Source organism: Bombina bombina, chromosome 4 (assembly GCF_027579735.1).
Source record: "Bombina bombina isolate aBomBom1 chromosome 4, aBomBom1.pri, whole genome shotgun sequence".
In the NCBI taxonomy this organism is placed as follows: Eukaryota; Metazoa; Chordata; class Amphibia; order Anura; family Bombinatoridae; genus Bombina; species Bombina bombina.
The window spans coordinates 1022633997-1022647046 of NC_069502.1; the positions used below are offsets into that span (position 1 = coordinate 1022633997).

General features: G+C 36.5%; 1 protein-coding gene across 1 annotated transcript in view; it reads right to left on the minus strand.

Moving 5' to 3' along the window:
• The window catches only part of LOC128657721 (ADP-ribose glycohydrolase MACROD2), a 1711614-nt gene that overhangs the window by 207936 nt on the left and 1490628 nt on the right, over positions 1-13050 (minus strand). The window contains exon 8 of the mRNA XM_053712124.1: positions 2455-2514. Coding sequence (XP_053568099.1) covers positions 2455-2514 — 60 coding nt within the window. The remainder of the gene's footprint in view (positions 1-2454; positions 2515-13050) is intronic.

A 13050-nucleotide genomic window follows, 5' to 3' on the forward strand; every position in this document is an offset into this window, starting at 1 on the left:
TGGACCCTCTACCCATTTGATCTCTATAATTGTTTTGTTGTACTTTTGTTAAGTTAGAAAAAATAAACATTGGTTACTTGAGAGAAAATACTTTAAAATATTTGTATTGTTTAGGAGTTAGGGGTTTCTTCCTTGGCAGATTGATAAAATAAGCTCCATATTATCAATATTTCCATTGGTGCCCAAAAAAAATAAAATAATAATCAACAAACAAGTTCAGTGGAGTTTTGTTTTTTTACTGATGCTGCTGCTAAGTGCTTCATAGCTTTAAAGTAATTCCTCCACAATCATACCGTACAAATATTTATCATTATACCTTAGAAATATTAAAATTAATAACAATTCTATATTTAACTTTATCTAGCACCAAAATGGTGCCAGCTCTACAGTGGGAAGCTATTGCACCATCAGCCATCAGGATGACAAGCACTGTCAACTTTCTTAGCACCACTGGATGAGGATCTAAGTTCTTTTAATGAAGATCTCAACTTTTCCACATTTGTTTGTAGGAGGATTTATTTCATATCTCCCTAAAACTTGTGAAAAGTTTTAAAAGGTACCCAGCAAACTATATCCTCTGCAGCACCTGTAAGAAGACAGCATGGTGAAAACTTGAAGCTTAACTGGTACATAGAGCAATTTGCTAAATACTTTTTATACCTGCTACTTTAATTTGGTGGATATAAATATGGTTTATAATTGCTTGCCTATGGTGGTCCTCATTGTTTAATATGGCCATTTGTTAATTTGTAAGTTAATCATTTTGGCTTTTTTTGTTTTGCAAAACAGTTAACCAGAACTCTAAAGGTCATGCTAACCCAATTCATGTTAACTTAAATTTCTCTCAAGCGATTATTTTTACTTTCAGCTTGTAATACTAGCAAAAAGCCTTACGCACGCATAAAGTTGCAATAAACACCTTATCACTCGCATGTAACTGTTAACTCGCCACTTGTAATCTGGTCCATAATATTTAATGTATTACAAAGGATAAAGTATGAAGCAATGTTAGCACTTCCCTTCAGGTGCTCGCTGCCAGCCCCGGTTCTCCCAAACCGTGTATAGAAGCAGAAAGTGTTGAAAGTGACAGCGCTGTGTCACCTTCAGGGAACCAGGCTGCCCATGTCCTCTGAGTCAACCTTGTTGCTTTCACCTCCAAAATAAAAGAGCTCACAATAGTGTAGCAGATTTCAGACAATGTGGTAGGCACACAAACTGGTTATACTCATGAGATTGGAGTTAAAATAAGCCTTTTATTAAAATCTTCACAAAGCTGTCTTCAGGTGCAGTTTCAGGTTTTATTTAAAATACAGCTCAACACGTTTCGGCTAAAAGAAGCCTTTATCAAGAGCATAAAGTTAAAACAATTTGCTCCAGAAATTGGAATTTCGCAAGAATAACCAGTTTGTGCGCCTACCACATTGTCTGAAACCTGCTACACTATTGTGAGCTCTTTTATTTTGGAGGTGAAAGCAACAAGGTTGACTCAGAGGACGTGGGCAGCTTGGTTCCCTGGAGGTGACACAGCGCCTCCACTTTCAACACTTTCTCCATAATATTTAATGCATTTTTACCATCTGTTAGAGGAATAGGAGTTAAAACATGTCAAACCATTTGAATTTCCTTTTTTGATATCCGCACTTATTGGGCCCCATTTATCAAGCTGCAAAAACTGCTGCTAAAACTTTCTGCCAACTAAAATGTGGCAGATTGAAAACATCGGGATAATGACAGCTGATTGGATTCCAGCGAGCGCCAGCTTGTGCAGTGCTTGTGCAATGTTAAATGCAGACAGCATATTCTGTTTGCGCACAGCGAGGTCCAGCGAACATGACTTGTGATCTACGATAAATGGAGCCCATCGTCTTTATAACTAGTTCAATACAAATATATAATATTTAGGCAATCCTGTTCAACTCTTCCAGGTTCAATGTATCAGAACTATTTACTTCTGTAATTAGCATTTCTTAAGATTGGAAAATGAAGTTCTTTAATTACCATAATTTTAAATAAATATACAACCCATGCACTGCATCATTGATTGAGAAGTTGTGGTTCTAGCTTGTTTGATAATTTAGGATTTATAATTTGCTAAATAATATTTAGACTTATATGGACAATAATTGTGTGATTATATTACAGTAAAGTCAAAATAATTAAACTTTCATGATGAAGATAGAGCATATAATTTTAAACAGCTTTTCATCTTGCTTCTTTTATCTAATGTCCTTCATTCTAAAGCATACCTAGACAGTTTCAGGAACAGTAATGTACTACTGAAAAGTAGCTGGTGATTGGTGGTTGAACATATATGCCTCTTGTCATTGGCACAGCAGATGTGTTCAGCTAGCTTCCATTAGTGTAAATGTTGCTACTTCAACAAAGGATGCCAAGAGCATGCAGCAAATCTGATTATTTAAACACTAATAGCATAAAGTAAAATGCATACTGTACCTTGAGACTCCTCTGCTTGAGAACCCATTTCCTCATCTGCAGTATCCTCATTTTTTTCCACTGTAAAAATAAATAAATAAATAAATAAATACATACAATTGCTATTTTATCCATTTTTAAAAAATAGATGGGTAGATAGATAGATATTTTGATAGATCAATAGATATCATGTATATTTTGTAAATTATAGTAAGTGGTAATCTGATATGATAAATTGACAATTATGACCTGAATTAGTTGCATTTAATGAAATCGCATTGTCTCTGTAGATTTAGCCAAACAATTTGGTTTCTAGATGTAGCGAAATGCTTTTAATGTTTAAGTAATTATACACAAAGCACTCTTAATATATTTGTTATTAATATCATTACTATTAGAACTCACTTCTGGTTTGTGGGTGTTTTATTTTTTTGTTCCTTTGCTATATTTAACATGGATGTGCCATTGTGTTTATTTGAATGTAACATTTATATTTTACAGATGAACCTTTATTCTGATAGACTTATGTTCAAATCTATGAGAATCAACATTTAAATGTTTATCTTTGTGTATAAAAATAAAACATTTCATACAGAAAAAGTTAACCAAAATTAATATTTAATATTGAAGGCCCCATATACTAAGTAACAAATGCTGCTTTGAAGCCTTTAAGGGGCCGGCTCACTCATGCAACCTTCCTTCTACAATGTCAGAAGCAACAATCACCCAACCAATGCCTTTTACTCTCTCTGCACCTTTGAGATGGCAGATCCCTTAACATATTTGTGTGCAAGTAGGGAGTGGTGTTGCACAAGCAAAGGCTTGTACAATAGCACATACGGGAAGCTGACATACAGTTTCCACTGCCCGTTTGCTGCAAAGCCGGTGGTGAGGTTACTAAGCTGGAAACCCCATCTACCTGCAGCTTGGTACATGTGGCCCTGAATGTTTAATAAACATTGAGGGGCCAAATTATCAAGCTCTGAATGGAGCTTGATGGCCCTTAGTTCCGGCAAGCCTTCAGGCTCGCCAGAAACAGAAGTTATGAGGCGGCAGACAGAAATCAATCCAATTGAATATGGTTGGGTTGATTGACACTCCCTGCTAGCGACCGATTGCCCGCAAATCTGCAGGGGCGGTATTGCACAAGTAGTTCTGTTGAACTGCTTTTGCAATGATAAATGCTAACAGCGTATGCTGTCAGCATTTATCAATGTACAGCGGACATGATACACTAGATTGTATCATGTCCGCTCTCACTTTGATAAATATGCCCCTTAGCATTTATTTAGTATGAACAAATATGGGACTCATTCATGTGGCAAAAATTTACATTTTAACAAAACAAATGCACATGCCTTGTTTTGACTGAGTGGTGGACTAGAAAGAGAGGGAATGGATTCAGGCTCAAAATGTCCTAATTTAAAACACAGCCCACTTAAGTCTGCATCAGGGAAACCTTGAAATTTTTTGAAGACCAGTCTAGAATTTCCCCTAGCCCAGCACCCCCCTCCTCGGCTTCCAACTTGCCTGCAAATGTGGCCCTTGATCTGCTCTCCCCCCACTTGTGGCCCTGCTGCCAGGAGCAGAGCTGCCCTTGGAAGAAAAGATGTGCACAAGGCTTGCTCCATGACTTTCCTGGAGGCTCCCTATGCAGGCTTTGCTTCCCCAACTAATGTGGCCCACCGGGAAATCTCCCAGTATCTCGGTAGGCCAATCCAGCCCTGGTCTGCATAGCATGTTCATAAGTGTCATATAATATCAGAAGATGTAGGCTTTAATTAAGCGACGTGCGGTGATGTCAGAGGCTGGTGAGGCAGTGGCTAGGATACGCCTTCATTCTTTAGATATCCTTTGTTGAAGAAATAGCGAGTCAATCGCATGAGGTATCTATGTGCAGCCACCAATCAGCAGCTACTGAGCATATTTAGATATGATTTTCAACAAAGGATATCAAAAGAATGAAGAAAATTAGATATTAGATGTAAATCGTTAAGTTATTTAAAAATGCATGCTCTTTCTAAATCATGAAAGAAAACATATGGGTTTCATGTCCCTTTAAATGGTGTCTTGGAAAACTGGTCAACTTAGTAAACATCTGATTTTAGTCTAAAGGATTGTAACAGAAAGTCTTGCCAGATAACAAAATATGTTTAAAACATACTTTTTATTTTAATGCTGCAAATTATACTTATAGATTCCTTCATTATTCAGTAAATATAAAAATGTCTTGATCTAGTGGCAGCTGGTGAAATTTAAAGATGGTTGGGCACTTGACCCCACCCCTTTAAATAAAGCCACATCCTCAGGTGGCACCACCAATTCATTAATTAAATAAATAAAAGGTAGACCAAAACACAGAAAAGCACTCGGGGGGAGAGGGAGAGAGAGACGGGGGAAAGGGAGAGAGAGATACAGAGGGTTAGAGAGAAAGAGAGACACAATCACACAGAGGGTTAGAGAGACACATAAGGGATGAGAGAGTCAGAAGGGGAGGAAGAGAGACAGAGAGAGAGAGAGATAGACCATGGGGGAGAACAACACATAAGGAGAGAGACAGAGGGAGTGGGAGAGACAGGGAGAGAGATAGATAGAGAGAGAGAGAGACAGACAGATAGAGAAAGAGAGATGGATAGAGAGAGACACACACAGAGGGGAGAGAGAGAGAGACAGAGGGGAGAGACAGAGAGACAGAGGGGAGAGACAGAGGCGAGAGAGAGAGAGAGACAGAGGGGAGAGAGAGAGAGACAGAGGGGAGAGAGAGACATAGGGGAGAGAGAGACATAGGGGAGAGAGAGACACAGAGGGGAGAGAGAGAGAGAGAGAGAGAGAGGGGAGAGGGAGACAGAGGGGAGAGAGAGAGACAGAGAGACAGGGGATAGAGAGAGACAGAGGGGAGAGAGAGAGGCAGAGGGGAGAGACAGAGGGGGAGAGAGACAGACAGAGGGGAGAGAGAGACAGAGGGGAGAGAGACACAGAGGGGAGAGAGAGAGACACAGAGGGGAGAGAGAGAGAGAGAGAGAGAGAGAGAGGAGAGAGAGAGACAGATGGGAGAGAGAGAGACAGGGGTGAGAGAGAGACAGACAGGAGAGAGAGACAGAGGGGAGAGAGAGAGACAGGGGAGAGAGAGACAGAGGGGAGAGAGAGAGACATATGGGAGAGAGAGAGACAGAGTTGAGAGAGAGACAGAAAGAGGGGAGAGAGAGACAGAGGGGAGTGAGACAGAAGGGGGAGAGAAGGAGACAGAAGGAGGAGAGAGACACATAAGTGGGGAGAGAGGGAACACTGAAATGGGGGAGGCACCACTGAATGTTTAAGTAATATTTTAAGTGACTATCAAATGCTAATAGTCTACGATCTGTTTTAAATATCTAAAACAGAACAGCACATATGAATGGGAGCATTAATAAATTATTTGTTGTCAACATCAGGGTTGTCCAACATACACCTAAGGAATCCCTGGTTTAAATGAAATACTATAGCTACAGGAGCCATGGAGAATATTTGCTATTACTCATTCTAAACTGCTTGGTTTCGTTTTACATTACCATGCTGTTGGTCTAGCTTACTCTTGTCAAATAACAACTCATCCATACAAACCGCATAATAGTAAGATAATGTTATGAGAAAACACAGTTGCAGAGCTACAGAGAGTTCAGAAGTCAGTAAGAGAGTGATGAGGCTATAGACTAGTGTGCAGTAAAGAGGCAAGCTAAGGTAGTGGGTGTAAAGTTTGAGTAAACAAAATACAAAAACGATCCTTAAACTGCTATAAAAGAGTAAAAAAACAAAAAACACTAAACCACATTCATTAAATTATCATTTTCACTAACAGAATCCCTTTCAGCAAAATCTAAGGTTGCAGCACTTCAATAAAATGTGGCTAAAACACTGCTCTCTCTGCATCTCTTCCTGCTCTGTAAGGAAGTGACAGTGGAACATTACACTGCACTTGGAGGGGAAGTACAGAAATTAAAGTAGTTTTTTCCGTGTTTGTTTTGTTTTATATGATTTAACATCCAGCCCCAACCCTAAATTCCCTTGACTGATGCCTCTCACTGGATTGGGTCAGCCCAAAGAGGCCTGCCTCAAATAAGCACTTATGGGCAATGCAATGATCTTAACCACTTTCATCCAGTAGGTGGCGCAGCATGTTGTGTAATGGAGGGCAGCAGCCAGCAGACCTGCTTGTGCCTCTCCATTGCACAACATGTAGCTGGGAAAAAAAATGCTGGAAATTTTTTTTTGCAATATATATATATATATATATATATATATATATATATATATATATATATATATATATTAAAGACAATAAAAAATATATATTTTTTGCCCATATGAGAGGTGAAGCCCTGCCTCATCTGCCTCTAGTGACTGCACATCACTGCTTTAATTATAAAGGGATTTTTTCTAGATTCCTAAAAAAAGATACAAAAAAGAAACCCTTGAATCTGATAGACAGGAAGTGTGAAATTTAGATTGGGAAAAATTACTACATGGTAAAAAATGAAAATCGACAAATACACAATTATTCCTAGGTTTATAACCACCTATAACTCCGGACATAACCAGATTATAAAAATATTATTAAGAAGCACTGGCATGTCTTAAAAAGCGATGAAATTTTAGAAAAAATCATACCTAATAAACCACAAATTACATTTAGAAGGGGTACTAATTTCAAACAAACATTAGCACCCTCCTTAATAAAAGGTATGACCCCCAAAATTCCGATGTCCATTTCAAATCTACAAGGCTTCTACACCTGTAGCCACTGTAAAGGTTGTAATTATACCAAATGCACACATACATTTTTTGTATCATCAACTACTGGTAAAACCTTCATAATCAAGGATGTTATCACTTGCAAAACTAATGTTATATACCTCTTACAATGTAATTGCAAAATTAAATATTTAGGCCAAACCACTAGATTTTTTGAAAACACGTATATTAGAACACCTAAACAAAATTGATAAAAAGCATGAAGATCGTAGGGTACCTTTACACTGTAATACATGTCAAAAAATGTACTCTAACATTTTTTGTGGAGGGGTATAGAAAAGGTATCCACACATTGGAGAGGAGGTAAATTGGAAGATGAGTTAGATAGAAGGGAACTTTGCTGGATACACGCCTTAAGAACTTACAATCAGTGGGGTTTGAATAAGGATATTAGAATAGCAGCTTTTTGTTTAAAAATTACTTAAAATTAAAATTATTTGACACTTTGTTTAATTTAGTTCTTTATGACAATAAAATTATAAAATAGCACTTTAAAATGAGAAAGCACTGGAAAAAATTTACACTGAGACACTGTCTTTATAAATGTCACAATATATTAAAATGGATCTTTAAAGTATTGTCTTTTTTACCATTTTCTTATTTTTCTTTTATTTTCTTCATTATTTTATCTTAAATATATATTCAAATTATGTCTAAATATTATTATTATTATTATTATCGGTTATTTGTAGAGCACCAACAGATTCCGCAGCGCTATTAACAAAGGCGGAGTACAAAAAACAGTTATAGGGATCAAATGGGTAGAGGGCCCTGCCAAGAGTTGCACTGTTGTAGTCGGCTCTTGAGAAGGTGATCAACAAACAGCTGGACTCTTAAGCTTACATATATTAAGTGCTTAAATATTATGTTTTCAGCACTCAATGTCACAAAAAAGTCCCCAAGGTTATCACGCTTTGTTATTACTAATGTTAAAATGCCATGTAAACACAGATTAGTTATGTTTCCAAAATATCTACCATATAACTTTTATTGTAATCTCCCATATAGACGTAATTTACTTATAAAGTCTTTTTAAGGACATTTACTGTTCGCTTGTCATTTACTTTGTAGATTAACGATGTATCATTTGCATGAGACCATTGGTTGGAAAAAACGTGGATATTTACTTGCAATACATTATATGGCACGTTTGATACACTGCAACCATAGGACGTCTAACACCATGTGACTCAAGCGGACCTGAAATGGAACTACACACAGAACACTACTCTTCAGATTCTCTAATTGGTTATGATGTAATATAAACATCCGTGATTGGTCTAAATATCCGTGTTTGGTTATTCACTATTGAATCAAAGTTACACTTGTAAATAAAAATCGACATAGTTAAAACCGCTATATTTCACCTTCTATATTGTGAAGCTATTATAAAAAAACATGTATATGATGTTTTATGTAAATTCCTTCAAGTTTTTGAAATGTCTGTTTGTGAATCCAATTTCCTGTTCTTACACAGGAAATTGGAATTTGTACCATTTGTATTTAAACCGGCAATAAATGTAATAGCATAAAAACTTAACAACTGTTTTTATTTGTTTTAATTTTGCTCTTGAAAAAGACGTTTGTATATGTTGAAATGTGTTGAGCCATTAAAAAACCTTTTTTTAATCATTTTTGGAAAATGAATTGCTTCTTTTCTGTGACATTGCCGAAATTCCAGATTTGATGGAGTAAGTTGCTACTTGTATTTTCAAATAATTTTATGCACACTTCATTGGAGCTTTTTTTTGCCTTCAGCATATTGGGTCGATATTATTGGAGTTTCTCCTTGGTTCCAGCTAACTGTGGGGTCATCTATAGATGAGCAGACATCATACATCTTATGGAGTGAGTATACTGCACCTTTATTAATAGGTGTTTAAATACACAACAAGTCTGTCTCCTTTTGCCACCAGAAAATTAGAAGATATCTACATTTCCCTAGTGCAATACCAAGACCAGCGCCATCTACCTTTGAAACTCTGTAACTATCACAGTTCCTGGGGAGAGACTGAAAGAAGGCAGCGGTTTTAAATCGCTCCAGAAAACCTGTCAGCCCTGTCCACCCAGTATTGCTGCCAGCTGGCGTACAGGTTAATAAGCAGCGGTTTAATGACTGCTGCTTCTTAACTATCATCTGCAGGGTCGCTAATGCAAGCCTGCACCAAAGCTGCATAAAGCTGTATCTTGCAGCATTATAAAATGTTCCCCTAAATGCTATTGCATTGTCTTTTTACCATGTATTTGTTATTATGCAAATTTACTGTATTTACTGTTCCTTTAAGATTACTAAATTTTTATGTACGCTAAGCCAGCTGTGTTAAATCTAAATCGCAAAACGCATATTTTTCATTCCTATGTTTTTCACATAGAAAAATATTCACTTTTATTATATCTATCTATTATATTATATCTATTATATCTATTTTTATTATAACTATATATTTCTATATATATGATACTGTTCATGTAAAATACATATCTATACCTATATATCTAAAGGAATAGATATACAGGTACAATTATATTCATATATATATATAAAGAAATATGTATTTACAATAAAAAGTACATTGTTCTGTATATTAAGAACATTGGAATGTTACATTTTCATAACTCCTGTCGGGTTAGCGTGCGAGTTTAGATGTTAGTTTTCTTTTCAGTTTGCTCTCTCCATTGACTTCTATGGGAGAAGTTAACAAGGCTGCCATATTTTTTTTTGCATGCGTCGGGTTTGCACTTGCGTCCAAATTTTTTACTTTCAACTTGTAATACAAGCGCAACAAGTTTGAGCGGGAGTGCTAAATTGTTCTCCACTTATAATCTAGCCATAGATGGCTGGGTAAGTGCTAAAGGTAAGTTGGATGTGAAGCTAAAACTAAACTAAAATATGCTTTAAGCTGTACTATACCTGGCATCAGATTAAATCTATTCACGGCTACTATAGTTATAGATTCATAGGTACAGTTAGATTCATCAGTGTTTCTTATATAAGGTAAAATTATTCTGGTACACAAGTGTACCTGCATGTTTCATTTCAATTTTATTTCCGAGGGGAAGCAAGCAGTAACACCAAGTGCAGTGAAGAAGACAAAGGACATATATAGTAGTGGTGTGCCCGCACAGCATATGTGCGTATCCCACTGAAAAACAGTAATAACTTTTACTAGACACAATTTTGTTAATGGAAGTATATTGCAAAAATGTTTCAATTTAAATTGAAATAAACCCATGCACATTTAAATTATTTTGACCTTTCTACCCCTTAAATCAATAACAAAGCTCTGAGGTTATTAAACACATTTAATGCACCCAGTTATCAACCATTTTAGCTTTTAGAGTATAACTTATTTAGTTTTAGTGTTCTGTGACCACAAAGCATATTGCCGTTGCAAGACAGTATCTTACTTGCTTTATTTGGAAATAAATATTTAATCACCGGTTTGCTTTTAATAAATGCGTTATTCATGAGATATGCAAGAAGGATGGCACTTAAAGTTAAAGTTATCTGTTTACGAAACAGACGCTGAGGCACTTAATAAACTCTATCTATAATCTGTGCTACATTAAGACAAAATTTGTGAATCACTGAACTAATCTACCTCTCACAATTGCATTGATTGATAGAGGTTTGGGGTTTTATATTGTTGCATTATATTTAGTTGTATTTAACATCTTTATAGAGATTGACTGTGTACTTACTGTCTAATTTTGGATGTAGAGCGCCAACACAATCAGATCAATTAACAATTTGGCTGGAGGGCACTGAGTCGCAAAAGCAAACAGAAGGCTGCCCAACACTGTTTACTATTTGGTATTGCACATTAAGGAGCTGAACAACTGTGCTTAGTTGTTGCTAAAATGTTCAAATAACAGGTGGGCATCCAGATAACATGTGTTTCAATACTTTCTCAAAGTAGGTTATGCCCTGAAGCAAAAATACTGTTTCAAGTCACACTATAGGGCACCTCATAGCCTGTTATTATTAGAGAAACTACATTTTTCTCATTGCAGGAGATAACAATATATATAATGAGAGATAAAGAGTGCTTAAACCATCTATAAAATATAACTGGTAATATCTCTTGTAACAGCAGATTAAATACATAAAAAAAAGTTTAGAACGATTTTGCACTGTTTGAATTGGCTGTTTTTTTGTGCATATATATATATATATATAATATATATGTGTCTGTGTGTGTGTAGATAGATAGATAGATGATAGATAGACAGAAAGATGTTTCAGCAAAGATTTATCTTTGTGAAGGATGCATGAATGAAGCCACGTACAAGGTTAGCCTGGAAGAAAACTTATGTAATATACCTTTAAGGTATATTCCCTCCTACTCCTTTGTGCCTCTATTTAAGGAATCTTCTCCCTCTGTTACCTGCCTGATTATTGGATAAGTTTCTGCCTATGTAAGAAGTGAGCTTGTCCAATCTCTTGTTCCAGGTCAAGTTAGCTAAGTAATATCAATTGTACTTGAGTCTTATTTCAATTCTATTCAGTGTATATGTTAAAACCTTTAATCCTTTGTTCGGAGTCTCTTGCAATTCTCAGCAGTTCAGAATCACTCTCTGGATTCATCATCACCGCAACAGCTGATCACTACCCTCTCGCACTCTGCATCGGAACATCGATACCGGAACTCTCAGCCTGCACTTCCGGTCTACACAAAGAATCACGCTAGCTCTGTTTGCTGAGCAACGAAACCGGAGAACTTTGCAAGTAAGATCTATTGGAACTAGGACTTTGCAGGTACCTTATTTCATGTGTATATTCAATGCTCTGAATGTTATTTACCCTGGTAACCTGAGTTATATCCGTTGCATCTACTAATACATACATTTAGGCACTGGATTGGCTGTTTCACAGCCTGCTAATAACGTTCTTGTTTGTTACTTTGAAACACGCTCTGGATACTAAGTATTTGAACTTTCATCATTGTTCCTAAGTTATCATATAATATCTATCTGATACCTCTGCTAGTAACCATGTTGCTTGATGCACTAGTCCGTCTGTGAACTACTCTAATTGAGTTGTTTTCAAGGCTCTCTCGTTACAATTACCAATCTAGTAATAAGCTCACTATAGCTCATTCAATAGCTGCACCTCTAACTATTGAATTTGTTTATATCAGAGCAACAAACTAATTTATTAGTTTCACTGTGTAGAAACAAAGTATTGTTTAGAAATCTCTTATCATCTATATCTAAACATGACAACTTACTTCCCTCTTGCTTCCTCAACACTGAGGATTGGTTTACCCAGCAGGACAATGCTCCATGCCACACAGCCAGGTCAACCAATGTGTGGATGGAAGACCACCAGATCAAGACCCTGTTAGCCCAATCTCCAGACCTGAACCCCTTTGAAAACCTCTGAAATGTGAACAAGAGGAAGATGGATGGTCACAAGCCATGAAACAAAGTTGAGCTGCTTGAATTTTTGCACCAGGAGTGGCATAAAGTCACTGAACAGCAATGTAAAAGATTGGTGGAGAGCCTGCCAGGACGCATGAAAGCTGAGAATCAGGGTTATTCCAGCATTGATTGATTACTGAACCCTTGCCTAGTTGTTTAAAAATAAATATAAACTTCTTTTTGCATTATTTGAGGTCTGAAAACACTGTATTCCTTTTTGTTGTTTTGACCAGTTGTCATTTTCTTTAAATAAATGATCTAAATGACAATAATTTTTATTTGGAATTTGGGAGAAATGTTGTCAGTTGTTTAAAGAATAAAACACAAATGTTCATTTTACTCAAGCACATACCAATAAATCAATAATAGTTAAACCAGTGAAACTGATAATTCTGCAGTGGTCTC